Source organism: Lutra lutra, chromosome 9 (genome assembly GCF_902655055.1).
Source record: "Lutra lutra chromosome 9, mLutLut1.2, whole genome shotgun sequence".
Taxonomy (NCBI): Eukaryota; Metazoa; Chordata; class Mammalia; order Carnivora; family Mustelidae; genus Lutra; species Lutra lutra.
In genome coordinates this window covers 50368338-50395539 of record NC_062286.1, presented here as the reverse complement: position 1 = coordinate 50395539, position 27202 = coordinate 50368338, and the positions used below count along the sequence as shown (strand labels likewise).

The following is a 27202-nucleotide window of genomic DNA, read 5'->3' as shown; positions in this document are numbered from 1 at the left end:
CTCTGTTAATAAGTATAAAGTATGGGGCGCCTGGGTGGCTCAGTGGGTTAGAGCCTCTGCCTTCAGCTCAGGTCATGATCCCAGGGTCCTGGGATCGAGCCCTGCATTGGGCTCTCTGCTCAGCAGGGAGCCTGCTTCCTCCTCTCTCTCTGCCTGCTTCTCTGTGATCTCCATCTGTCAAATAAATAAATAAAATCTTAAAAAAAAACAAGTATAAAGTACACTGAATAACATGTTCTGGAATATTGAGAATTTTTACAGTAAAGTCTAGAAAGTTTGGTTCTGCTCAGCATACACAAAAAGGGGAAAAATGTGTGCTTTGGGGAAGGATTAAATATTGGCCTTTCAATAATTAATTCCATTAATGGCCCAGGGTAACTAGTTATAAATAATTGTCCCTTCACTACCAAGAACAGGCCACTAAATGAAGTCAGGAAGAAAACGAGCCAGCTGGATTTAACTCTGGCTCCTCACTGACCTGCTTCTTGGGAGCAAGCAGAGCTCGAGAGCTGGACAGACCTGAGTCTTAAAAATCCTGGCTCTGAAAACAAATTAGTGGTTGCTAGGGAGGGGCAGGGGTAGGAAGAGACACGGTCTGCAGAGAAATGGCCTGGCGGGGGTGCCTGGGTGGCTCTGTGGGTTAAGTGTCTGACTCTTGATTTCAGCCCAGGTCGTGAGATTGAGCCCCCGGTCAGGCTCCATGCCAGGCATGGAGCCTGCTTAAGATTCTCTCTGCCCCTCTCCTACTTGCTCCTGCGGTCGCGCATGCGCTCTTTCTCTCTCTCTTAAAAAAAAAATGGCATGAAGGAATTTTAGGTATGATGGAACTGTTCCGTATCATGACTGTGGTTGTGGAACCACTAATCTGTGCATTTGTCAAAACTCAGAACCACAGAGTGAATTTGGGTCACACACACATGTTCTCTGAGCCTCAGTTTTCTTTTTTTTAAAGATTTTATTTATATATTTGACAGAGAGAGAGCACAAGCAGGGGGAGAGGGAGAGGGAGAAGCAGGCTCTCTGCTGAGCAGGGAGCCCGATGCGGGGCTCGTTTCCAGGACCCTGGGATCATGACCCGAGCCGAAGGCAGTGGCTTAACTGACTGAACCACGCAGGTGCCCTAGAGCCTCTGTTTTCTCACCTGTAAAATGGGATTAGGAGTAGTATTTTAAGGCTGCTGTGGACTAAATGAAACAACGCTCCACACATGCTAATCCTGACTGTAATTTCCTTTCCTTTCCCCTTGTTACTGCTAACTCCCATGGGGGCCCTACTGAGGAGGATCCATTTCCCACGCCCTGGAGTGGTGGTTCTCAAGCTTGACCGCACATTTGTGCTCACCTGCAGACTAACTACAGACACCAATGCCTGGGTTTCCCCAAGAGGTACCGATTTAATTGATCTGGGGTGAGGCCTGGGCACACAGTTTTAAAAAGCTTCCAATTAAGTCTGATGGTCACCCAGGGTTGAGAATCCCATGTGGGCACATTTCAGATCCCACCTCTGTGTTCTCACTCTGGCCGCCAGTCCAGCCCTGCAGGCTTTCCCCACGCATTACCCCCAGGCTCCCTCACGGTCCCGCTGTGCCTCCCTCTCTATCTGGCCTGGACTCACGACCCAAATCTCTTGTTCTGCGCTTGCCTCTGTGACCCGGAGAGCGTCAAGCCATCTGCACCAGCAGACGGCCCCGCTTGCCCAGGCCCAGTGATCGCAGTGGGCTGGGGAGCCCGTGCCACCTTACCATGACCGGGAAGATGATGGCGGCCACCGTGGACTTGAGGATCCAGAGCACCGCCAGGCAGAGGATCTGCACCAGCGTGAAGAGGTGGATCCGGCGCAGGGGCACGTGCCGCAGGAAGGCGTGGTCTGGCTGGTGCTTGGCCGGCATGAGGAAGAGCTTGCAGCGTTCCCAGAACTGGCGGAGAGTGTGAGGCTCAGCCAGCAGTGGGGACCCTGGGAGGGAGGTGGCCCTGCTGGGGGGTTGGGACCAGGAAAGGTGGGAGGTGGTGGGGTCTCATAGGAGGTAGCCCCTTATCTGGACTAAGAATACCCAGGATGGGGGCTGCAGGTCTAGGAGGACACTTAGGGAGCCCTTCGGGGAGGAGGTCTGGGCCCTGCCTGGGCGTAGGGCCCTGCAGCTGGCCACACAGCCACACGTGAACCCTGCTCCCAAAATGCAACTAACTGTGACACGAAGATATCCAAGACATCTGGTACATTCTGCTAAGTGAAGAACAACAAAACGTTTTCTTCTGCTTAGAGAAGAGAGATGTAGTGAAATTCTCATTGGACTCCGCCCCATCAGGGTGGGAATCCTGAGCCTGTTTCCTCGTCTGTAAATAGGTTTCACAGCACCTACTTACACAGAGTTTACTATAGAACACCTATGAAGGGCCTGCTGTAGTGAGTTGACTTGGCACAAAGTACTTGGTAGTATCTTTATCACCATTATTTCTCCACTGAACTGGGAAAGCGAGCACTTGGGGTTTCTGGAATATGGCAGCTGACATGGAGAGCTGACTCAGGTCAGAGTAGCCTGGGGCTAGGTGGGGTGGTGAGAACCTTACCTGGATGCCATTGAGGGAGGCCACACCCATGTAGAGGAAGACTCCGTATAGCACCGGCAAGGGAATGTACTGAAACGGGAGGGAAGCAGAGCTTTGGATTGGGCCTCTGCTCCTGGACAGGCGCCCTGTTCTGTATGACAGCATCTGCCAGGTCACAGAGGGGGCCTGGCCTGCCTTGGCTTTCCCCAAGCCCGGTAGGAGCTAGTGTTTAGGGGAACTGAGCCTCTGACAGCAGATCTGGAGCCAGTGTGGGTGGGGAGCACTGCCCTGCCCTCTTTTCCCTGTGCAGTGGCTCCCCCAACCCCACCACCCTGTTGCCCTGCTCCTGTTCCTGCCGAGGCCCTGGGGTTTGAAGACACACCTTCTGGAACACAGGAAAGCTCCACAGAAAGCCCCCTGCTGATTCTTATCAGCTTCTCTCCCCTTCCAGCCCCAGCTGAGGACCCCCCACAAAGCAGCACTGCTCTGGGGACCTTTATTGACCTGACCTCCATCAGCAGAGAGTATGTGCAGATTAACAAAAATTATATACCCTACATAATTGGATTAGAAAGCAAAACAGATGTGTATAGGTAAACCAACTACCACTAATTGCCAACTAACTGCTAATGGCTTGGTGGGCATCCTTCTTTTCTGATCATGCCCACAGGTAGTTTGTTAGCTTTTTAAAAAATAGAACTATATCACTCATACTGTTCTACGACCATCACTGTGACTCTTTAGGAGCCTTTTGAGGCATTTCTCTCTAAGCTACGTTTCCGCTTCTTTCAACCGCCCACAACTTTTTTTCTTTTTTTGGAGAGTGTGTGTGTGTGAGAGCTGCAGGGGGAGGGGCGGGGAGGGCAGAGGGAGAGGGAGAGAGAGAATCTTAAGCAGACTCCATACTATGCCCAGCATGGAGCCCAGTGTGGGGCTTGATCTCACAACCCTGAGATCATGACCTGCGCTGAAATCAAGAATTGGACGCTCAGCCAACTGATCCACCCAGCGCCTCCTCCTCCTTCCCTTTTTCTGCCTCTTTGACAGGTGCCACTGTGAACAGGGTCTGCTTTGATTCTAGGGTGGTCATATTGGAACATGTAGGCAAATACAGTCTTGTGCTCAACTTTTATTTATTTATTTATTTTTGATATTTTATTCATTATTTGACAGAGAGAGACAGAGAGAGATAAGGAAGACAAGCTGGGGGAGTGGGAGAGAGAACCAGGCTCTCCACTGAGCAGAGAACCCAATGTGGGGCTCAAACCCAGGACCCTGGGATTGTGACCTGAGCTGAAGGCAGATGCTTAATGACTGAGCCACCCAGGTATCCCTGTGCTCAACTTTTAGATGCCACTTAGGATGTTCATAAATCCTACCAAATAAGTAACCTCTTTTATCATAAGTTAGACTGGCCTCATTTTTTTTTTAAACAGAAACCATGATTTGGACCTATATGCTGTAAACCTCAATCCAAGACATCTGATCTTAAAGAAGGGAAATATGGCCACTGCATCATTCCATTTATACATGGCTTAGGAGATTTTTTTTTGCCTAATTATGAAACAAAGTAAAAATTACCATGAACAACACTGTCCTAATCATTCTCAAAGTGTGGGAGCAATTGAGAGAGAAATAAAATCTTACAAATTTCAGATGGCTTAAAACTTCCCTTTGGGTGGGAATGCAAGCTGGTGCAACCACTCTGGAAAACAGCATGGAGGTTCCTCAAAAAGTTGAAAATAGAGCTACCCTACAACGCAGCAATTGTACTACTGGGTATTTACCCTAAAGATACAAACGTAGTGATCCGAAGGGACACATGCACCCAAATGTTTATAGCAGCAATGTCCACAAATAGCCAACCTATGAAAAGAACCTAGATGTCCATCAACAGATGAATGGGTAAAGAAGATGTGGTATATATATACAATGGAATACTATGCAGCCATCAAAAGAAATGAAATCTTGCCATTTGTGATGATGTGGATGGAACTAGAGGGTATTATGCTTAGCGAAATTAGTCAATCATATGATCTCCCCGATATGAGAAAGTGGAGATGCAACGTGGGGGTTTTGGGGTATAGGAGAAGAATAAATGAAACAAGATGGGATAGGGAGGGAGACAAACCATAAGAGACTCTTAATGTCATAAAACAGACTGAGGGTGGCTGTGGGGAGGGGGGGTAGAGAGAGGGTGGTGGAGTTATGGACATTGGGGAGGGTATGTGCTATGGTGAGTGATGTGAAGGCGATTCACAGACCTGTACCCCTGGGGCTAATAATACATAAAATGTTTATAATTTTTTTTAATTATTAAAAAAAAAAAAACTTCCCTTTGGACCTGATGAGGGGAACTGCACTAAGTCATAGAGAATTTGCAGTTACCAGTGCCTGATCAAAAAGTCATGCATTAACCCTAGGAAATTATCTCTAGTCTTGTCATTTGCAGGTTCAAGCAGTGTTCTCAGCAAACCCCAAAGGTCCATGACATCACACTGACAAGTGATGGGGCTGTGACCTAGAATTGGAGATTAATCCATACAAATCTCCCTTGGATCCCCCAGAAAGCCCTTTTCAAACAGTAATGAAAGAGAAAATAGAAAAAAGGTGCCTCGAATGTTAGATTTCTACTCTCTGTTGGAGGAGTCGATAATGATCACAGTCCCACAAATGTAAGGACACTGCAGCCTTCCCATATGACTTGAAGCTGAGACCATGAGAACAACTCATGGGGCTCAAAGAGGGGGCTTTTCATATGGCCAGGGGTTCCCTGGAGGCAGAATGCAGAAATCCACAGTCCTGAAGAACAGTGGCAAGGTGGGAGCAAAACATGAAACAAAACAGGACAACCCTTCAGGGCTTGAGAAGGACCAGGGGTTTGCAGAACTGAGTGGATAAGATGTTCATGCTGCCCATCGGATACTCGACCACCTCATCCTCCAACGTCCTCATTTGGCGAGATAACCAAAGATTTGCAAATTGGTGATGACAGGGCTGAAGATTATCACTGATCCTCTAGCAGTAAAAATCACAGTGTCTAAATCAGGACAACCATCCACTGAGAGAGACTTCATCCCTTACTGCTCCAAGTGTGGCCTTTGGGCCGGCATCATTGGCATTGACCGTGAACTTGTTAAAAATGCAGAATTTGGGGGGCGCCTGGGTGGCTCAGGGGGTTAAGCCGCTGCCTTTGGCTCAGGTCATGATCTCAGGGTCCTGGAATCAAGCCCCGCATCGGGCTTTCTGCTCAGCAGGGAGCCTGCTTCCTCCTCTCTCTCTGCCTGCCTCTCTGCCTGCTTGTGATCTCTCTCTGTCAAATAAATAAATAAAATCTTTTAAAAAAATGCAGAATTTTGGTTCTATCCATACTTACTGAATCAGTATCTTTTTTTAAGTTTTAATTCTAATTTCAGAATAGTTAATATACAGTGTTATATTAGTATCTTTCTTTAACAAGATTCCCAGGTAATTTTTTTCATATATATATATATATATATATATATATATATATACATACACACACACACACACAAACACATACACATACACACACATATATATTCACATATATACAGATAAATAAATTTTTCATATATTTTTTCATATATATGAAATACAGATGTATATATATGTATATCATTTTTTTTTGACCGCCCAATGTTGGGCTTGAACTTGTGACCCTGAGATCAAGACCCGAGCTGAGATCAAGAGTCAGATACTTAATCGATTGAACCAACCAGGTGTCCCTCCAAGGTGATTTTTATACACATTAAAATTTGAGAAGTGCTAGAGCAGAATTCTACTGGAGGAACTGGTATAAAGGTGTAGTTGAGAATTGATTTAGAAACCTTGATAAAAATAGAAACACTAATAACTAGGATCCAATTTGTACCCTCTAAAATTTATGGCACCAAAGAGCTCTCTCCCTTGTTGGCTATATAAACAAGAATTAAAGGTCCAAGAGTGCCTGAGTGGCTCAGTTGGTTAAGTGCCCAATCCTTGATTCGGCTCAGGTCATGATGTTAAGGTCCTGGGATTGAGCCCCACGATGGGCTTCATGCTCAGCAGGGAGTCTGCTTGAGGATTCTCTCCCTCTGTCTCTCCCCCACGCTGCTCTCTCTCTCTCTCTCAAATCAATAAATAAAGCTTAAAAAAATTAAAGTTCTTCAATTAATGTCTTAGGTAGACAGCTCTCCAATATATGTTCTCTGAATCTGGTATGTACTCAGCTATGCCTAATTTGACAGACATGGGCAAATGATACAGTTGCAAAAAGGTAAATAAGCTTTATGGATAATTTTTTTTAAGATTTTTTTATTTATTTGAGAGAGAGCACAAGTGAAGGGGGAGGCAAAGGGAGAAGGAGAAGCAGATTCCCACTGAGCAGGGGAGGGGCTTTGATCCAAGAATCCCGGGATCATGACCTGAGCCAGAGGTAGATGCTTAACCAACTGAACCACCCAGGCACCCTGGAAGATTTTTCTTATTGGAAATAAATGCTGGGATTAAATCTAGGACCTCAGATCTGGGTTAAGTTATATTTTTCCTGAACTGGCTATACAAAATATCTTTCCTTTAGCCTAAAATTAGCCTTACTACTTTGAACAGTAAGGGATGAAATTTCTCTCTCAATGGATGGTTGTCCTGACTTAGACACAATGATTTTTACTGCTAGGAGATCAGTGACAATCTTTAGCTTTGTCATCACTAATTTGCAGATCTTTGGTTATCTCACCAAATTAGTACAAGTGTCAAAATTAGTACTAGCGTCAGCTAGTGATAATGCCTTAATCACTTAACAATTTTGAAACCCAATCTTTTTTTCTGTTGCTGTTGTTAGAAATGGTTTTATTTTGCTTAGTTAAGAAGGAAGACATTTGGATAGTTGTCAGGTTGTGATGGGAAAGGTCTGCCTCAAGGACACTTGAGCTCTCATTCCCAGAAGCAGTTTTGGGTGGAATCAGTCACTGAAGAAGTGTGTGCAAAGTTGCTGACTTCCTCTGAAAGCCTATCTTTATAAAAAGATATAAAAATATAAATAAAAAAATGAAAATATATACACTATATACTTTAATACGATCAAATGAGAAATCCTGGGGCGCCTGGGTGGCTCAGTGGGTTAAGCCGCTGCCTTCGGCTCAGGTCATGATCTCAGGGTCCTGGGATCGAGTCCCGCATCGGGCTCTCTGCTCAGCAGGGAGCCTGCTTCCCTTCCTCTCTCTCTGCCTGCCTCTCTACCTACTTGTGATCTCTGTCTGTCAAATAAATAAATAAAATCTTTAAAAAAATGAGAAATCCTAAATCAACAAAAATCTAGATAGGTCTTCTCTGTTATAAAATTTATCAAACAGATTAATTAGTGGTGAGTAAAATGATGTTATATTTTTTCTACTCTTATTATAAAAGAACATGGGTAGAATTTTTTTGAGGGGGGGATAGGATTTTTCAAATCATTTTGTCATTGAATACAAAGACAATATCAGAGTCTCTGGAGTCTTGCAGACTCACGGAAAGTTTTCCATGATGGCCAGAGTAATAATTAATATTTCCCCATATCTGGCTTCAGAAGAGACCAAAGCTAGCTACTCTTTGATCAGAAACCTCTAGCCTCCAGAACTGTAAGAAAATAAGTGTTGTTTAGGCGCCCTGGTCTGCGGTATTGTGTTATGGCAGCAAACTTGAACACAGCAGGTGAGTGGCTGATCTGGAGAGACAGAGAAGCAGAGTGTTCGCGGATGCCCACTCTGGGTGTAGTCTCGTCTGACTTCATCTCTTCCAGTTGGACTGGGGGATGTGACCAAAAGGAGTTTCAAACTGTGGGGGGTGGGGGTGGGGAACCAGTTATGTTCCCAGGACATGCAGGACAGAGGAGCAGAGAACAGAGCACAGGAAAACCTACAGAAGCCTTCCCCTTGTAAGTCTGACACTTCAGAAAAAGGGTGAGCAAGGAGGGGTCTAGTGAGCCATAAAACCCAATGTGGAGACACAACCAGGGCAGGAGGCTCCTGATCTAAGCAAGGATGGAACTTGGCCAAGGACACCTTGCGGGGCTCAGTCGGTTAAGCGTCTGCCTTCTGCTCAGGTCATGATCCCAGGGTTGTGGGATCGAGTCCTGCATGGGGCTCCTTGCTCAGCGGGCAGCCTGCTTCTCCCTCTGCCGGCAGCTCTCCCTGCTTGTGTGTGCACGTACTTTCTCTCTCTCTCTGACAAATAAATAAATAAAATCTTAAAACAAAACCAAACAAAACCAGGATGGGACTTGGCCAAACTTTCTGAAGGAGGAGCATCTCCAGAAAAGGGAGGATAGACCCTGGGAGGAGTGGAAAAGAGCAGTGAGGATTGTCTAGTGCTGATAAGTGATGTAATGTTCCAGAAAACAAGGATGGTGATGAAACATCTCCTTGGGTCCTGCCTCTTGAAGGTGCATGTGGAGACCCTCTCCCCACCTCTGAGGCATCGGCCAGTGTTTCTTAGGGGGACAGGGCCCTAGTGGAGGGTGCAGAGCCTCACCTTCAGGATGGGAGCCAGGAAGACAGAGATGCCCGTCAGGATGAAGACGATGGTGCCAGTCACTCTTTGCTCCCTGGCAGACAAGGGCACACGGTCAGGGGGGTACTGGGAGAGGCTCCCTGCCCATTCTAGCCCTCTGGCCCTGTGTGTGCATCTAATGGCTGTGACCATGCCCTGGCCTCTGCCCTGTTCCCAATTTCAGGGAGTACATCCGCTGCCTGAGGCCCAGCTGACTGGCACACGGGAGGAGAAGGAATCCTGACCGAGGCAGCTGGAGGGGCGTTTGGGAGGGTGTCCAGGGCAGTGACTAACAGCAGAGGCGCTGGAGCCAGACTGACCTCAAGCTTGGTTGCGTGGCATCAGGCGAGGCCCTAAATGTCTTCAGCCTTGGTAGAAGCAAGAGAGTGAGTGGTAGCTGCCTAGGGAATTGTGAGGCTGAAATGGGAATGTGCACTGCTTATGAGCCCTGCCCTTCTAGGCAGGAAGATCCTTGTCTGTGGGGCCTGACTAACAGGACTCGGAGGGAGGGGGCCCAGCTGCTGGCAGAGCAGGCGTGAGGGGCAGGAGTGCCCAGGCCTAGGCAACAATCCAGGTGGGAGCTGGGGGCTTGGGGGCAGACTGCTCAGGCCCAGTCCTCTGGGCTCAGGAGTCCAGGAGGGGACCCTGCCCTGGCCAGAGAAGGCACCCCCAGGGCAGGGTGGGTAGCCCAAGTATCCTGAGGCAGTGAAGAGAAGCTCTCTGGACAGCCAGAATCTGGTGTGGGCTCACCCTGGAGGCCCTAAGAGATGGAAGATATGCGTGGCCACTGGGAACAGGCAAGGGAGTGGAATGGGCATGAGAGGAGACTGAGGAGGGCGTGGAGGTGATGGGTCATGGGCCACCGTCTAGGGAGCGGGGGCGGGGGGGCTGGGAAGACTGCCTGGAAGCATGGAGACTGGGGAGGACCTGCACCCACAGGAGGGGTTGGGGGACGTTGGGGGTGGGGAGTCTTGAGGAAGAGGAGACAAAAGGATGGGTCAGAGGGGGCTGTGGGGACACTGAGTAGCCCCTGCAGGTGAGAGGTCATGTGCACCTAGGCGGTGGTGGTGCACTGCTTGCATTCCATCACTGAAAAAGCACCACTTAGAACTGAATTTTTGTCTCCCTCCCTCTCCCTTAGAAATATCACTCCTATCCTCACTGTTCCTGGGCTGCAGAACAGGGGACCTTTTTGCCCAGATAACTTGATGGTAAGAAAAACCTGCTTCCCTTCTCCCAACCTAAACAGACCCCAGCTCAGGCGGTCCCCAGTCACGGCTCCCCACCTACCTGACTCCCAGGAACTGGGGCTGCTCCCCAGGGGCACTGGTCTCTGTCTCCATCTTGAGGCTGTCGATGTGGGCGATGGAGATGACAGTGGCCGCCACATACCAGGGGAGCCCCATGAAGGAGCACAGGGCCATGAGGACACCCACCCAGAACAGGTCCAGATGGTAGCCGGCAGCCTTCTGTATGGGGCAGGGGGAGAGGAGAAGCTATCCAGAGAGTCTGCACCAGACCACCTGTTGGTCTGAGGGGGAGGAAGATCCAAATCTCCCCCAGAGCAGCCATTTTGTGGAACCAGGTTCAAAGGCTTCCCTTGGCCTTCATTAGGGACTCTTGGGCTGTCACTAGCCTGAGATGCTCAGGCATCACCAACCCCATGGTTTGCTGAGCTAGGGAAGGGACACAGGAAATGGAGGAGAGGGTTGTTCAGGCTTGTAGAGGCCCTGGGCTTGAGTCCTTGGGAAGCAGGGCTCCTACCAGTGGCCACAATCTCTCTGCAATTCTTGAACAAGGGGTCTTGGCTGGGCAGGCTCTAGACCAAGCTCAGAGTAGTCTAGATTGGGATGAGGACAGGGTAGTTCAAATCTCCTCAAACCCAGAGGAAGGGACCAGAAGGGCTAAGGACTTTCCTCAGCCTCATGGTTCTGGGTCAAAATCCCAGATCTACTTGGACTCCCAAGTGCTTGGTCAGGAGGCACAGAGCTGGAAGGTCATTTTGGAAGAAGCAAGGAATCTGTGCCTGGGGGCCCACCCTGGGTTTCGTCCTGGTCCTTGGATAATCACTCTGGTCCTGGCAGCCTTACCCGCATCTGGAGGTCACATCCCCCCTTCCCCCGCCCCCACACACACCAGAACCCCAGACTTCTGACCTCACATCTTGCTTTATAAATGGCCCACATTTTGACAGAAGCACCATCTCCCTTCTTTGTTCCTTCTGACTTTGCAGGAAGAAAGAGGTTGTGCTCCTCCTCCCAGCAGCCGCCTTACCCTCAGCTTATTCTCCTTCCGGTTGACTATGACGGCGGTGATCTGCTGGTCCATGAAGATCAGGATGGTCACCAGCAGGGCGGGCAGGACGCTCGCCAGGTACACCCACCATGGGTTCTTCCCAAAGGGGGCCACGAACCAGCCTCGGTCAGGCCGCGTGGGCTGAGCGGAGCAAATGGAAACAGCCCTTTCCTCTCTCCCTTGTCCCAGTGCACTTGCTGCCTGGGGCCCCACTCCCCCACGTGGAGTGCTTCTTGAGTACAATCTTTTCCCTTCAAGATGTTGGGTACCTGCAACTGTAAACGGACCACAGACGCAGACAGACTTGGGAAGGGATGGCGTTTGCTGCACTAGGAGCATTGGGGGCAGCTCCCTGGGCTGGTGGGGAATGGGGAGGTGAGAGCCTGGGCTGCAGGCAGGGAGTGTGCAGTCACTAACTGAGAAGTAACAAGAAACAGGAATGAGGCCCAACAGGCAAGAATCAGGAATTTGATGGGCGCAGTGCCAGACCCTTCTGCCTCTCCTCTGAGTCACCTGTCTGGGGAGCATTATAGGATGCTCTGTAAAACATTAATTCAGACTTGCACATTAGGACAAGGGATTATCTGTGCAGGAGCTGGGCTGAAATCCATCTTTGGTTTCATTTAAGAGCAAGAGGTACTTTTTGTGTTTAAGTTCCTTAGGAGAACCCTGAAGGAATCATGAGGGGGTCAAGCCCTCAAAGGCAGGGAGAGTGAATTCTAGAACCTGCACCTCTACACCCAGGGTAGGTGGCTGGTGCTCCTAGGGAGGGAGCCGAGCCTGAGCTTCCCTCTGAGCAAACAGCACCAGCACCAATGGGGTGATTCTCCAACTTGGTGGGCCCTTTCCAGGAGGGGGGTGGAGCTTATTAAAATGCAGAACTCCAGGCTCCATCCCTGGACCTTCTGATTCCACAGTTCTGGGGTGGGGCTGAGCAGCTGGCTTTCCTAGCAAGTTCTCAGGTGATGGTGTGATGTTAGTCTGGGGACCACATTTTGAGAATCAGTATTCTAAGGGATCATTTTCAACAGACCCCCGGTGACCCCACTTAAAGACAGCTGGAGCCCAGGGATCAGAGCCCCGTAAGTGGAAATCAGGGGACTGCTGCTGGGCTGGAGCAGGGGTTTCAGCACCTCCCCACTCCATGACTCCACAGCAGGATTTCACTGTGAATATGCCCCCAACCTCCCACGTGAAGGGACCTCCCGCTGGGAGGCTTTGTGAAGGAAGGGTGGAGCATACCCAGAGAAACTCCCAGGTTGCTTGGCTGAGAGTCTATGGAAGTTTGATCAGTCTAGAGGGGAAAGGAACTACAGCTGGTGGGCAGGCCGGGCTAACGCCCAGAGCAGGGGCCAGGGGCAAACCTTGATGACGCTGGGCACGTGCAGCTTGGGGGTCGCCAGGCCGAAGCAGGCATCGATTCCACAGAACAGCAGGATGGAGAAGATAATGGAAAAGTCGGCTACCAGGGCCCGGACCTGCAGGAGGGAGATGTGTAGGTAAGGGAAGCCCCTGCCCTCCTCCCCAAGGGCTCAGTCCTTCCCTGCCAGCATGAGGAGCACGGGTAAGAACTCGGGCTTCGGTGTCAGCAGACTGAGAATCCTGGCTCTGCCCTTGCCAGCTGTGTGACATTGGGGAAGCACGATATCTCTTGGTGCCTCAGTTTCTTAATCTGTGAAATGGACATAATGATAGCACCTCGTCCATAGACATAAGTGAACAACTATAACACACTCAGAGGGCTTGGCATAGGTGAGCGAATGTGGGAACTGTTATTAGTCATGTGGCATGGTGCCACTGCTGAAAACATTTTCTGGTGTGACAGACTGAGCTCAGTCCCCCATAAAGGGCGGTGACGGCAAGGCTGAACTTAGATCTAAAGGAAGTCCTATCTCCTGAAAATGTATGGGAGAGGGCTGCACTGCCACCTGGGCTGGGAGGGAGGTCCCCGATTCTGCTGGGGACCCCTGATTGCTCTCGGACCTTCTGTCCACTAGAAGTCCTTCACCTCTTGCTCCTGTGTCTCGGGATGCCCATCCTAGGCCAGGTTCGTGACCTCACCCCCCTTGCCCTCTGACCAACGTCCACACTGTTGCCTTTTCTATGATCTCTTCAAAGAGAGTAGTTTCCAGAGAACAGCAGGGAAAGAAGTTAGGAAGGGCAGGGGCAGGTGATGGCACACTGAATGCATTCCCTGTACCCCCCTACTCCCCTTTAAAATTGTTATTAAAAGAATATATATAATTAATAAAAAACCCACATGGTGTAGAAAGCCAAGTCCCCCACCTCACCTTTCCTCACTTCAGATGTACCCGTATGTCTGCTTGATTTTAGTTGTTCTGGTGATTTCTTCCATGTCATTATCTAATACACTATACTTCTATATTTTGATTTAATAATTTAAAGCATGCTCTACTAATAAAGATTTGGCTTACTTGCACTGGCCCTCCTGCCCCTTCCTCAGTCCCAGTCTTTGAGAGTTATTTTCAAACCCTTTCTAGGGGTTTTTCCTTTGTACTTTCACTATGTAGTGAAGCCTCTCTTTCTGCTGACTTTGCCATCCACTCGCATGCTCTGTGGCGTGGCTAGCTGCCTCCTTTCCCACCACCAACCCCACCCATTCTGTTCCCTCTGTGACCCTTCCCTGTGAATCTTTACATTGTCAAAGCTGAGAACACTCACATTCTGTTCCATGACCACATGTCTTTTGTGGTTTATCTATGAGGTGATTCTAAAAGTTGAAAATCAGTAACAGCTTTATATTACTGTGATCATGTAAGCCAAGCAGCGTGCAGGTTTCCAGTGGTTTTCCTGCAATATCCCCAGGACTCAGCTCAAAAGTTGTTAAGTTAAACCATATGAATTTGCCATTTTTTGTAGGGCAAAACAGTCTAATACACTCCATTTCGCGTGGTCCGACCTAGCCTAAAGATGGATATGATAAACAGCTGTGTACTCCCCATGTCGTAAGAAATGAATATACACCCATTTAATTGATGCCTCTCTGTGATCCAGTTATGGCATCCCTGTCTCTGCTCTCTAGAGAGATCCACTGCTCTGAATTTGGACTTCATTATTTCAATGATGTCTTAAAACTTTTAGTAAATATGTACATAGCCCTAAACAAAATATGGCATTTTTTGCATGTTTTAAAAATTTTACATAAATGGTTTCATATTATTTGTAATCTTCTGCAATTTGCTTTATTTGCTCAACATTATGTTGGTGCTGTTTCCTTGTGGATCAATATAGCTGTAGTCTACATGCGTATGTGCTGTAGCTTAATGTATGATTATTTTGGGTGCCTGGGTGGCTCAGTGGGTTAAGCCTCTGCCTTCGGCTCAGGTATGATCTCAGGGTCCTGGAATCAAGCCCCACATTGGGCTCTCTGCTCATCAGGGAGCCTGCTTCTCCCTCTCTCTCTGCCTGCCTCTGTGCCTGCTTGTGATCTCGCTCTGTCAAATAAATAAATAATAATCTTTTAAAAAATGTATGATTATTTCCCATTTATTTCTTCATTCTTCTGTTGATAGATAAACTTAGATTATTTTCTTTGTTTTCCCCTTAGAATCAATTCTTCTTTGAACATTCTTACACATGTGCGGATTTCTCTGGGGTATATTTCTGGGAGTGGAAATGCTCACTAGAAAATCACAGCCGTCTTTAGCTCTACCAGACAGTGCCAACGGCTCTCTGCATTGCTTGTGCCTATTTACACTCTCAACTCGCTTTTCACCTCCTACACTTGGTGTCCCAAGACCTTCATATCTTTACCAGATGGGTGTGAAATGGTATTGTCTCGTTCTTCTCTGAAACACTAAATTTCAGGAGGCAACAGAGCAATTTGTAAGAATTTAAGGGGGAAAATGTTGGTGATAAAAGAATTTCCTGCTATGTGAATTATATTTCATCCTCCAGGAAATAGACATTCTCAGATGCAATCAATGCTCTAGATCTTTTACGTTAAGAGGTGACTTGGATACGATCTGGTTGGAAGTAACGAGGAAGGGAGGGAATTTGTCTTGACGATGCATTTGTGTGGCAAGCACAGGATTTTTTCCACAGCTCATACACTACAAAACTTCCTAAAGAGTCTTTTATTTAGTCTTTATGAAATATTGAGAAAAATTCAGTTATTATCAATTTTATCATCATTAACAGGTGTAGTAATAGTAGTAGTAGTAGTAGTAGTAGTAGTAGTAGTAGTAGCAGGAGCAGTAATATTTATTTAAGATGGCTATAGGAGAGGGATGCCTGGTGACTCAGTAGAGCATGAGACTCTCAACCTTGGGGTCATGACTTTGATCCCACTTTGGGTGTAGAGATCACTAAGAGTAAATAAACTTTAAAAAGATGACTTTAGGAGAGTGCTCATAGGATTTATGGTGGGAGAGTGTTGCTAAAATTCTTCCGAGCACCCGACTCTATGGCACAGCTATTGCTCATATATGCAAGTGCTGTTTTGATTAATTAATGTTTTATTCTCACCACAGAAAAGAAAATGCAATTCATATTAGTATTTAGCATTTTAATAGCATAAAAGAATAAAGTATTTAGGAATATTCTAATAAAAAGTGTGCAAGAGCTTAAGGCCAAAACCTGAAGAAAATTATGGAGAGAAAAAAAGACCCAAATAAGTTGTGAAGCATGCAGTATTCATGGATCAGAGGACTTCAAATGTAAAAGGTGGCAATCCTCTCCAAATTGACATTTAGGGTCAAATAATCCTATCAAAATTCCAACAAATTCTTATTTAATAAAATTTAAGATGATTCTTGGGAAAGAAGGATAAAGAGGGAGAGTTTGGTCCATAAGACGTACAGACTTAAGAGCCATACAAATGAAGACTGTGACACTGGCAGACAAGTAAACCAGTGAAGCAGAATAAAGAACCTAGAAACACACCCCATCATATGTGAATATTTGACATCTGGCAAAGGAAGTATTGCAGAGCAGTGGAAAAGATGGTCTTTTTCAAAAAGTGCTATTTATATACATATAAAAAGAAACACTATCTCACCCTGTATGTCAAAATTGATTTTGATAGAACACAAAAGGAGAAAAATGATGCTTTTAGAAGATAACAGGAGAATATTTTCTGTCCAATATTTTCCTTGAAGAAAATTCTGATATATTTAATTATAATAAAGCTAAGAATTTATATTAGTCAAAAGCTACCATAAAGAAATAAAAAGTTCAGTCATATAAGAGAAGATATTTGTGACACATATGATCACAAAAGGGTTTCTACCCAGAATATGTATAGAACTCTTGCAAATCAGAAAGAAAAAGATAGATTGCCCAATAGAAAATGTGTGAGAGGGGCGCCTGGGTGGCTCAGTGGGTTGAAGCCTCTCCCTTTCGGCTCAGGTCATGATCCCAGGGTCCTGGGATAGAGCCCCGAATCGGGCTCTCTGCTCGACAGGGAACCTGCTTCCTCCTTTCTCTCTCTCTGCCTGCCTCTCTGCCTGCTTGTGATCTCTGTTAAATAAAATAAATAAAACCTTTAAAAAAAAGAAAAGAAAAGAAAAGAAAATGTGTGAGAGATTTGAATAGGCACTTCCATTAAGAAATTCAAATGGCTATGTGGCCAATAAACACACAAGACTTTCAAAGTCATTAGTCATTGGGGAAATGAAAATTTTAACAACACAATGAGATACTACTACACAGAAAGATCAAAGATAAAAGGCTTACAATACCAAGTGTTGCCAAGGGGCTTGACAACAAGGGAACTCACTTCTCTCTGATTCCGAGTCTGTGCTCTTAACTTGAAAAATCCCAGTATGTGAGCCAGTGCTAATGTGGTGGTGTCCATCCTATCGGGGCCAGAACCCTCACAGGGAGACTCAATGAGGCTTCCTTGTGAACTGCCTAACTGTAGGCCCCTTCCTCACTGCACAGTGAGCTTACCTTGGTAGGGAAATAGCGGCTGGATTTGAACTTCTTCAGGGTCAGGGTCATGGAGTACGTCCCGAAGAAAAGGATGAAGGACATGAGTGCCAGGTCTGGGATGAACTGGCAGGAATTCCCGAGCAGCTGCCCACCGTAGTTCAGACATTCCTTCTTGCTCAGCAGAGACCAGTCCAGTGCTGTGAGGTTAAGGGGGTTGTACTTGGAGACAAAGCATGGGAGAGAAAGGGTCAGGGCCTTCCTGGGAAGTCAGCTGTATCCTTGCCTCCCTCAGGCAGCCCACATACCCCTCCCATCCTCCATGGGGCCCAGCAACAGAATTATGTTCCCGGAGAAAGGCTATGTTAAGGAACAACAAACAGCAGGGCCCCTGGGAAGATTAGGAGCTGACATGTGTTTCTTCAGTGTGTTCTAGGATGCACTGCTGAGTTAGCCAGGAGAAGTAGCTCAGAGGTTGGGACGCCCTCTCCTGCAGCAGGTTTGGCTACCAACTCAGTCAGCTATGGATCTCTTCCCTGGAGCAGGTCACATTTATTCTTCCTTTTCCTTCCCCTGTGCACACCTTTTCATGTATTTCACCCTTGTCAGATCTCTCTTAGGTCAGTCACTTCCCCTTTTCATGTCTAGATGCCTAAAATCCAGGGTACACAAAACAATTACATATACAGAAACACACGCATATATACACATACATATATCTGTATGTATATGAATGAATATGTAGACATACATGTGTATACACACATACCTGTTCATATACATATGTTTCTAAGTATAATAAAAGCAGGGTAATTTATAATAAAATTTAATATATATTTTAAAAAATTACTGTGTAGGGGCGCCTGGGTGGCTCAGTGGGTTAAAGCCTCTGCCTTCGGCTCAGGTCATGATCCCAGGGTCCTGGGATCGAGCCCCGCATCAGGCTCTCTGCTCAGTGGGGAACCTGCTTCCCCCACCCCCCTCTGCCTGCCTCTCTGCCTACTTGTGATCTCTACCTGTCAGATAAGTGAAATCTTAAAAAAAATTACTGTGTAAATATTCAGGAACCTGCAAAATGAAGTAAACAGGTATCTGTAACCACCTGTAATGAATCTTTGCATTAAGAGGAATGTGGGACTTTGAAGTAATCGTGGTTTCCAATGAATCAGGCCTCCCTGTGTCCATACTCCTTTGCCATGTGACACCAACAGTTCTCCCATCAAAAAGTGAAGTCTATCTCTCCACCCTTTTGAATCTGGCCTGGCCCTGGGTCCGCTCAGACCAATGGAATGGGGAGAAAGTGGCTTTGAGCAGGTTCTGGAGCTGAGGCCTTAAGGGGCCTTGCCAGATCAGCTCTCACCCTCTTGGCAGTGTGAGACTGCTATAGAGTGGGAAAGCCCAGGATCAGAAAATACCACATGAAGAGAAAAGTCCAGATTTGCAAGACATCTGCTAAATGCCAAGACCTCTCTCAGTCACTGAAGCTATCCAAGCTGCCCCCGGCCAGGCAGTGTGCTTCCACTGCCCCACTGGGCCGGCCCCATATCTCTCTCCCAGCTCATCTCTTGTGCTTCCCCTGGGCGCTGCCACGCGCTCCTGCTGTCTTGGCCGGGCGGGCCCACTCACTGTCCTCAGGACAGCTTTTGTGTTTTCCTTGTCTGCCCTTCTGTCTGGGCTGGTCCCTGGCCTGGAATGTGGCTCTCTCTAGGGAACCAACTTTCCTGACCTTCCAGACCAGATCATATTCCACTTTCTGAGGCTTTCCTCCCAGTTTGCAGGGTGCCTCCTGTCTCCATGGCTAGAAGGACACGTTTGGCCTATACTTGACAAATGACATGTTCTGCTTCTGCTGTCTCATTAGCCTTCATGTTCATCCCCACACGTACATCACACACAAGTTGGAGGGCAGGCAGGAGCCATATCTGTTTTTTTGTCTTTTTGGCCCTCAGAGTACACACAGCACCTCACACATAGCAAGTATCCAGGCTCAGGCCCTGGCTGAATCCATTCTTCCTCCCTCAAAATCAGATATTTGAAAGACCTTAGGTAAAGTTGCCAACCAAGTGGTTGGCCACCTCTGCAGGAGTGATGGAGGGAGCAAGCTCAGCGACACAGAAAGTCCCAAGATCTCCCCCAAAGCCTACCAGGAGCTGCTCGTCTCCTGCTGTTGGACCACTGTTGGACCCACCTCCTGCTGTTGCTCCACCCTTGGAGCCACTCAGGCCGGGCCCCTCTCCCGAGGTCCACTGCCCATCATTGTGGGGAGAGGCAGACCAGACCGGATGGAGACTCGTGCACACATAGGACGGAGCAGATCCAGCGAAGCGGGTTGGGGGGGTAGAATTAATAACCTTTCTGGGACTGGGGAGTGGCACTGTTAGGTGGGAGTTGGAGATGCTAGGTGGAAAGGTAAGGAAGAAGTAGAAAGCCGGCTGGGAAACTGTTTATACTGTTGTGTGGCCCTACCTACCATTCCTCCCTTCTACCTCCCCTTCATGTGTGTGGTATTTATGCACATGGATTTAATAGGATGAGGCATGTTTTAAAGGGGAGGTTTTGGCTGTATACATTTACAATAAAAGTCTGCATTTACACAGCTCACAGGTGACCCTGATGTGCAGCTGGGACTGAGTGTGGCAAAGTCTGGCTGTCCATAAAAGGGCCTCTGTTTCCCAACCTCTCCCACTCTCCCCACAAGCAAAAGCCCTCGAACGTCTGAGTAAGAGGAGAGGACTTACCAGAGAAGTGTTGGTGTTTGCAGGTGTCAGCAGGGCTGAAGCATTGAACACGGTTGTATTCACTGTGGATGAGCACAGGACACGGGACTGGTCAGCAGCTGCAGGGTTGGGAGCCCATGGCCAACACCAGGCCCCCACCTCTTCCATCTCCCACCCTTGCTCGGAGCCCAGGAGTGGCTTCCCTTGTGAGGGCAGCTCATTGCGCCCTGACCCAGTGAGGACAGGGGTGCTCGGACAGAACCACTGGGCTAGTCTGGGACAGCTCCTGCCTGACCTGGAAGGGCTGGCTTTAAATACCAAAGTAAGGAATCTGCCACCACAACATAGTGCGGACACAAGCTGGTGGATAATGGGCCTTGTGAATCCCTACCAGCACCTCAATCCATGTCTGTGCTCTCAGACATTTTCAAAGGACTTACTCTACGTCACACGCTATGCCAAAATGTACACACATCATCTGGCCAAGTTCCTAAATTCCCAAGTCATCTCCCCCTTTTTAAAGATGAGGTCACGGAAGCCCAAAGAGGTTAAGTCACCTGCCCACAGCCCACAGTCAAACAGCTGTGGCTTGCAGGAGTCCTGATCCACCCCAGGGAGCTGGCCCAGCCTGGATGTCTCCAAGCTCTCCACAGCGAGTGTCCCTTCATACATGCTGCCCTTCTCTCCCCATTTCTGTCCACATGTGCTTTTTGTAGGTCAACTGTAAGAATGCATTGGCTTTGCTATTAAATTTTCTAACCTGCCCCTGAATGCATGCTGTGGAACATTAAACCGAATTCTGGGACCTGAAGGAGAATCAGAACCCAGAGGTGCTGCTCTGAGCTGTTGACACATCCCTTGTCTGGGCACTCCCCTAACCCAGCCTCGTGTTCTGCACTGTAAGTGGAGCATATAAGGGTTCCCATCATAGGCCATGGGAAGAATTGAGAGCTGTTAATTCCCTTCCTGCGGCATGTAGCCATTCATTAAAAAGGCAGGCCTTGGAGGCTGCCGTTTGCCTTCTCTCTTGCTCCTGCACTGCATGGTGGAGAAGGGCCAGGTCCTCCTTGCCTTTCTTCTCCAAGTGAAGGCTCATTAAGTAATTCCAATGCAGCAGGTTTGGGGAGGGAGGGAGGAGGCCCGCTAGCCAGTTGGCCAGCAGTAAATCTGAAATGCAGTGCAAGCCATGTGGTTCCTGCTGGCCGCCCACGGTTGGTTAGGAACCCAGAGCGAAGCAGAGGATATTCCTGAAGGTTCCTTCAACTTCCAACAAGCTGTCATGGAATGGAGGTGATCACAGGGCCCCTCTGTGTTGCCCACTTCTGGGGCAGTTGGGGCTGGGAGCCACTAAGGAATTCTGTCTTGACCCAGGGCAGAATATCCCTGAAAGTTCTACAAACTAGAGGTTTGTTATGATTATTCTGAAGAGAGCTTCACTAACAGAAATCAGGACACCCGCTGTCTTCCCTCACAATGCTGACCAAGAGAACATGATGCACAGTTAACAACAGAGCAGAGAAAGTGGGCGAGAAGGCTAACTCAGGGCCACACAAACACTAGAGTTGGACTCGGGGCTAATGTCTGAGCCTGAGTGTTCAGGCGCCTTTCCATTGCCCAAGCTTATCAGACCAGACACTCCTTTGATGTCTTGTGCTTCGGCTTAGCCATTTCTTATATTGGGTAGGGTTTATCTGAAAGTCACTTCGAGATGAAGAAGGATAAAATAGAACATGGAAAATTCCAGAAAGGGTCCAAGTATCAAATATTTTTAAATGCTAGTGTTTACAAAGTGGTACTCACTTGGGATTGAAAGCAGCCAAGTCAGTGTGTGCAGCATCCATAAATAGAATACAAACCAGTTACAATGGAAACAAGATTAATTTTAAAAAGAGCACCCCCGCACAACGAGCTCTTAGGATGAAGAGTGGGGAAGACTGAGAGGGTGTCTTGCCCAGATAGGGCTTTGCAGAAAAGCTAGGAACGTGGAACATTTTGTAAGCAAGTGGCCCACAGACTGGGAAAGAAACACTCTGCACTTAGTTCCCCCCTTGCCCAACTCCTGTTGTTGAGAACTTTCCTTTCATATTCTAATCAAAACTAAAGTGTCCTGATTTCAGTTCCTTTACTCTTGGTGAAGAAACTGAAAATCTAATCTTACCAGGGTTAGTGGCTAATAATGGCTATGTATCACTAATTAATAGTTCAATGAAGCAATGGTTCTCAAACTTAGGCATGCATCAGAATCACCTGGAAGGTTTCTTACTGTACAGCTGGTCCTACCCCAGAGTTTCTGATTAGCAGGTTCGGGGTGAGGCCCAAGAATTTGTATTTCTAACAAGTTCCCAGAGGTGTTAAGGCTGCTTCTGGGGACCACACTTTGAGAACCATGGCAATAGACTGACCCAGAATCATGAGGTGACATCAGACAACTGGGCAAGGCCAGAGGAGGCGCTGTTTGGAGGCAAGTAGATTTTCTTATGGCCATCAATTCCAACCTTTTATGCTCCTACATCCCCTGTTCTTAGGACATGTCTATGTTTGGTTTCTCCTGCAGACAGATGATTCTCAGAATGACCAAAGTGCTACATATGACCCCAGAATTAGGACTGTTTCTAAAAGAGATCAAGGCCATGGACTTCCAAAAGCCATGTTTGTGGGAACATTTTTGTTCAGTCAGTGCAACAAAACCACCATCCAATGGGCACAAGCAGCAAATGGGAGTGCCCTGATGGGGCCCAAGCCACAGAGGAGAGATTCACTCCAGGACAGAATGAAAAGGGCCTGCAGGTAGGATCTCCTCCACCCCTGGGCAAGCAACATGTTCTGGGTCGAGAGAAACGTTAGCTTCACGTATTTTTAGATTTTAATGAAATAACTCTAAGTTAATGATAGAAAAAATTTAAGTCTAGACTTCTTTACAAAACTAGTGCAGTGAAAGAGGGAGAGAGGATATAACTAAAACTATACTCTCTGAGGTCAGAATATCTTCCTCCCCATGAGGCCTAGTCTAAAGCTGGGTGCACAGTGATGGCACAGTAAATATTTTTGATTGACTTATGATCAATCTTTTATCAATAACATGCATTAGAGTGCTAAACAACACGAAGTCTACTGTGTCAAACTCTGTTCTGATCTGGGCATAGATTTGAAAGCCTCACACATGAGACTGGTAGGGCCAGCATTGTTATCCCTCCTTCATAGCTAGGGAAACTGAGGTTCAATGTGACCTTAGGTGGTCTCTGGACCTCAGTTTGCTTTCTGTGAGTCCAGCTTGGTGGTGCTCAGAGATATATGGATATCTCTCTCTCTCTCTCTCTTGATCTATGTATCTATTGGCGTCCTGGCTCTGCGGCATCCTGGCTACCCCAGGCACAGTCCACTGAAGGCTCCAAGGGCATGACTGGGACTGTGAAGGGAAGCCAGTGATTGAGACTATAGGAAGCCCTCACTAAACAGATGACACTTCTTTGGTCAGTAAGGAATTCCACAGGAATGGCACTGAGTATTACCAGGTTGACCAGTTGGTTGATTCAACCTCCCACCCAGTGCAGATTTTTTTTTTTTTTGAGAGAGCAAGCTAGTGGGGATGCTGGGGAAGCAGAGGGAGAGGGGGAGAGAGAATCTTAAGCAGGTTCCATGCTCAGCATAGAGCCTGACCTATAGCTTGATCTTATGACCCTGAGATATGACCTCAGCCAAAATCAAGAGTCAGCGCTTAACTCACTGAGCCACCCGGGCACCCTAGGAATTCTTTTTGCATCACCCTTGGCAGATGGACATCCAGGTAGTGTTCAGGTCACTTGCTACCACCCAAAGGGGCTGATATCTCTCAGGGTGGTATCTCCTACATTTGAGTAGAGAGCTGTGGTCGGGGAAGAGTGAGTGGGTGGGGGGCCCAGTGCACATCTGGGATTACCGGTCACCTGTGTCAGGGGCGACACACTCGCATTTGTAGGTGGTGATGGAGTCAGGCTTAAAGTCCATATTGATGGGGTAGTATTTGAAGGCACCAATCATTTTCTTGATGGCATCATAGATGAAGATGAAGCTGATGAGGGTGGAGAAGCCCTCTTCAGTGAAGCGGGTGATATACTTGATGATAAAGCTGGCATCTGTGGCCACCAGGATAAGGCACTGGATGGCTGAGTGGAGGCCAATCCAGAGGCGGAACTCCATGTAGTCCAGACCATTGCCTCTGGAAGATAGAAGGAAGGAAGGGGCCTCGAGCCCAGGGTTCTTAGACATGCTTGGTTCCCCAGACTCACTCTTAGTGGCTCATCTGTCCCTCCTGTGGCACAGATGCCCTCCTGGGAACTGTGAGAGGACTAGGGACAAGGACAATTCCTGGGTAGGGTTGTCTCATCTTTGCAAATTCTGGGAAAGAATCTCATGAGGGTTGCAGGAAGGTGCTAAGACATCTCAATTCTTACACATTTGGTAACAAACACCCAGGATGAAATAAAAACAGGGAATATCAGAGTGACAGAATCGGGGGAGGCCTCTGAATGGCCTCATGTTGTATATGAAGCATCTGAGCCCAGCGTGGTGACAGGAGCTGCCTGGTTCAGGGCATAGCCTTTGGACCTCCAGCTCAAGACCACACTGACTTCCAGTTATAATTGTTTACAAACAGTGAGAATGGTCTCCTCTTGTCTTGCTTTGATGTCTCCCTATCAGCTACGCTAAAATGCACTAGGACGGCTAAAGGCAGGTAGCTGGAGGGAGTCAGGAGGGACCACCTGGCAGTCCCTCCCACAGGGTAATAAAGGCAGCTTTGGTACCTCCTCACCTTTGCCTCCCTTTTGGGCCTATTCCCCTGTCCTGGCTTTGGTATAGTGCCCCAGGTGTGACTGCAGGCACTGGGGGCTACCAAGGGCACCTACTTGCTGAAGTCGAAGAGGAGCTTCTCAAAGATGAGGATGGGCCCTGTGCTGCTGAGGATGATGAGAGGCTGTCCCGAGAAGAGGCAGAACAAGGAGCCGGCCATGGCAGTGCCCAGGAAGCTTTCCATCACTCCCTGGGGGCATGAGGAGTATGAGGCTCAATGGAGACAGGAGAAGGGACCTCTAAGCATAGCCTAGAACCCAGCCAAGGGCTCAGGCCACAGTGCTCATCTTTCATTTTGCCCTTTCCTCCCAAAATTCACTATGTGGTATACCTGAAAACTAATATAACATTGCATGTCAACTATACTTCAACAATAAAAATTAAAAAAGAATAGAGTGCAATTAACACTACTTAATTAACAGATAATAAACATTGAAAAAGTTTGATCTGTTTATGTCATCCTTACATTTGGACTTTAGTAACATGATTTAGCTTTAGGTCTTTTAATACTACTGGCTTTTTTTTTTTTTTTTTTTTTTTTTTAAGGGTAAAGAATTACTAAAAATGATGGTCCAACCCCAGGGTGGATGAAACCCAAACCTTGGTTTTGGGATTATGGGATGAAGCTCTTTACCGCCACCTGGTGGCAGCAGTTTTATGAAGGTGTGCACTAGGGTCCCAGGCTCACACACACCTGATAATTGTCAGTGGCATCCCCCAGAAGCCCACCAAAGGTGATTGCATTGGTGATGCAGCCGAGGTAGATGAATAGGATGGCAGAGATGGACTGGATGTGGAAGCCGTCATAGAAGTCACTTGGGAACCAGGGCAGCTTCCTCTTGATATCCAGACACAGGCCACCGAAGAACCTGCTCAAGACAGGCCCAGGGGCTGCTTTCTTCCCAAAACACCAGGCAGGGGCAGGGCTATTTACAGGAGCCTGCAGAGTCTGGGGCAAGGAAGGGAATTTGACTAGAGGTGGATGGGGACAGAGACCTTCCTACCAGAACATTTAATGGCAAGGAAGGATTTTTGCAGGACAGAAAAGATTGTGGTCAGCATCATCCCCACTGGAAAGGTGGTCATGGACAGCCTGGATGGGAGAGAGGGGAGGCCTGCTGGGGACATGTTCTGGAGTAGACCTAACACTCCATGGGGAATGGAAATCATGGGGTCCACAGAAGTCCTGGCTGTCCTCCTCAGGGATGTCCCTGCTCATCTGTAGGAGCCCTACCTGTGCTTGGTAAACATAGGTGTATCCAACTTTAGGAGAAAACAACATCCCAGATTCATCAAGGGCAAGTTCTTGAACTTATAACTGGTTTCTGTACTCTCCAGAACAATCGAGTGGGGAATTTGAGTTTAACAACAGTGTTTATTGGGCCTACTATTCCCCCACAGCTCCAAATACAATGCTTGGCATGGAGACAGGTTTCTCAGCTTGGTACTATTGGCATGTTGGGCTGGGTAATCCTTGGTCGTGGGGCTGGCCTGTGCCTCATAGGCTAAGCAGCATCTCTGGCCTCTGTCCACTAGATGCCAGCAGCAACCCCCCTCTCGTTGCGGCAAACAAAAATGGCTCTAGACATTGCCAAATGTCTCCTGAGGGAGGATGGGGGTACAGGCAAAGTTACCCCCAATTTGGAATCACTGGCTGGGATAGAACCAAAGGCATATAAAACATGACTCCATTCTCAAAGTCATAATTCACACATTGCTTTGTAGGGCCATGTCCTTTCCTAAATTCAGAGCAATCTGAATTATTCTAAGAGTCAGCAAGGAAACCCAACCCAATTCCTCTCTCTTTTGAAGAAAGAAAAAAGAGAGAAAATTTCAAATGGTACTGTTATGGATTAAATTGTGTCACCCCCCAAAGACACATTGAAATCCTAACCCCAGTACCTGTGGATGTGACCTCCTAGGGAAATTGGGTCTTTGCTGATGTAATCAGGTTAAGATGAGGTCACGGCAGTGGGCCCTAATCCATTATGACTGGTGTACTCAAAAGAAGAGGAAAATGCCCCAGGAAAAACAGGGAGAAGACCAAGTGAGGACAGACGCAGAGACTGGAACCACACCACCACAAGTCAAGGACACTGAGGATCGCAGGCCACCACCAGAAGCTGGCGAGAGGGAAGGAAGTTGTCTCCCAGAGTCTCAGAGGGAGCCGGCCCTGCCGATGCCTCAGTTTGGAACTTCTACCCTGCAGAACCGAGACCGAAAACTTCTGTTGCTTAAGCCACCTAGAATGTGACACTCTGTTAGGGCAGCCCTAGAAGACTCATACAGGAACAGAGTCAAGAGAAAATTTCGGGTGCCTCTACTCCTGTGCTGGGCCCCACTTCCCTTCTCCAGATCCAGAGGGGTTTTGAGGGCGTGGGGAGGAAAAGAGTG

The 27202-nt window shown here is 47.8% G+C and overlaps 1 protein-coding gene across 7 annotated transcripts in view; it reads right to left on the bottom strand.

Moving 5' to 3' along the window:
- SLC4A5 (solute carrier family 4 member 5) overlaps positions 1-27202 on the bottom strand; it is a 107546-nt gene that overhangs the window by 6795 nt on the left and 73549 nt on the right. For 6 of the 7 annotated variants that reach the window (XM_047745378.1, XM_047745382.1, XM_047745380.1 and 3 more), the window contains 11 exons: positions 25503-25677; positions 24865-24998; positions 23905-24176; positions 20003-20064; positions 17286-17486; positions 12737-12850; positions 11352-11513; positions 10368-10546; positions 9060-9132; positions 2568-2636; positions 1742-1915 (listed from right to left, as the gene is read on the bottom strand). In XM_047745378.1, the coding sequence (XP_047601334.1) occupies positions 1742-1915; positions 2568-2636; positions 9060-9132; positions 10368-10546; positions 11352-11513; positions 12737-12850; positions 17286-17486; positions 20003-20064; positions 23905-24176; positions 24865-24998; positions 25503-25677 (1615 nt within the window). The remainder of the gene's footprint in view (positions 1-1741; positions 1916-2567; positions 2637-9059; positions 9133-10367; positions 10547-11351; positions 11514-12736; positions 12851-17285; positions 17487-20002; positions 20065-23904; positions 24177-24864; positions 24999-25502; positions 25678-27202) is intronic. The other variant, XM_047745383.1, reaches the window with a different exon arrangement.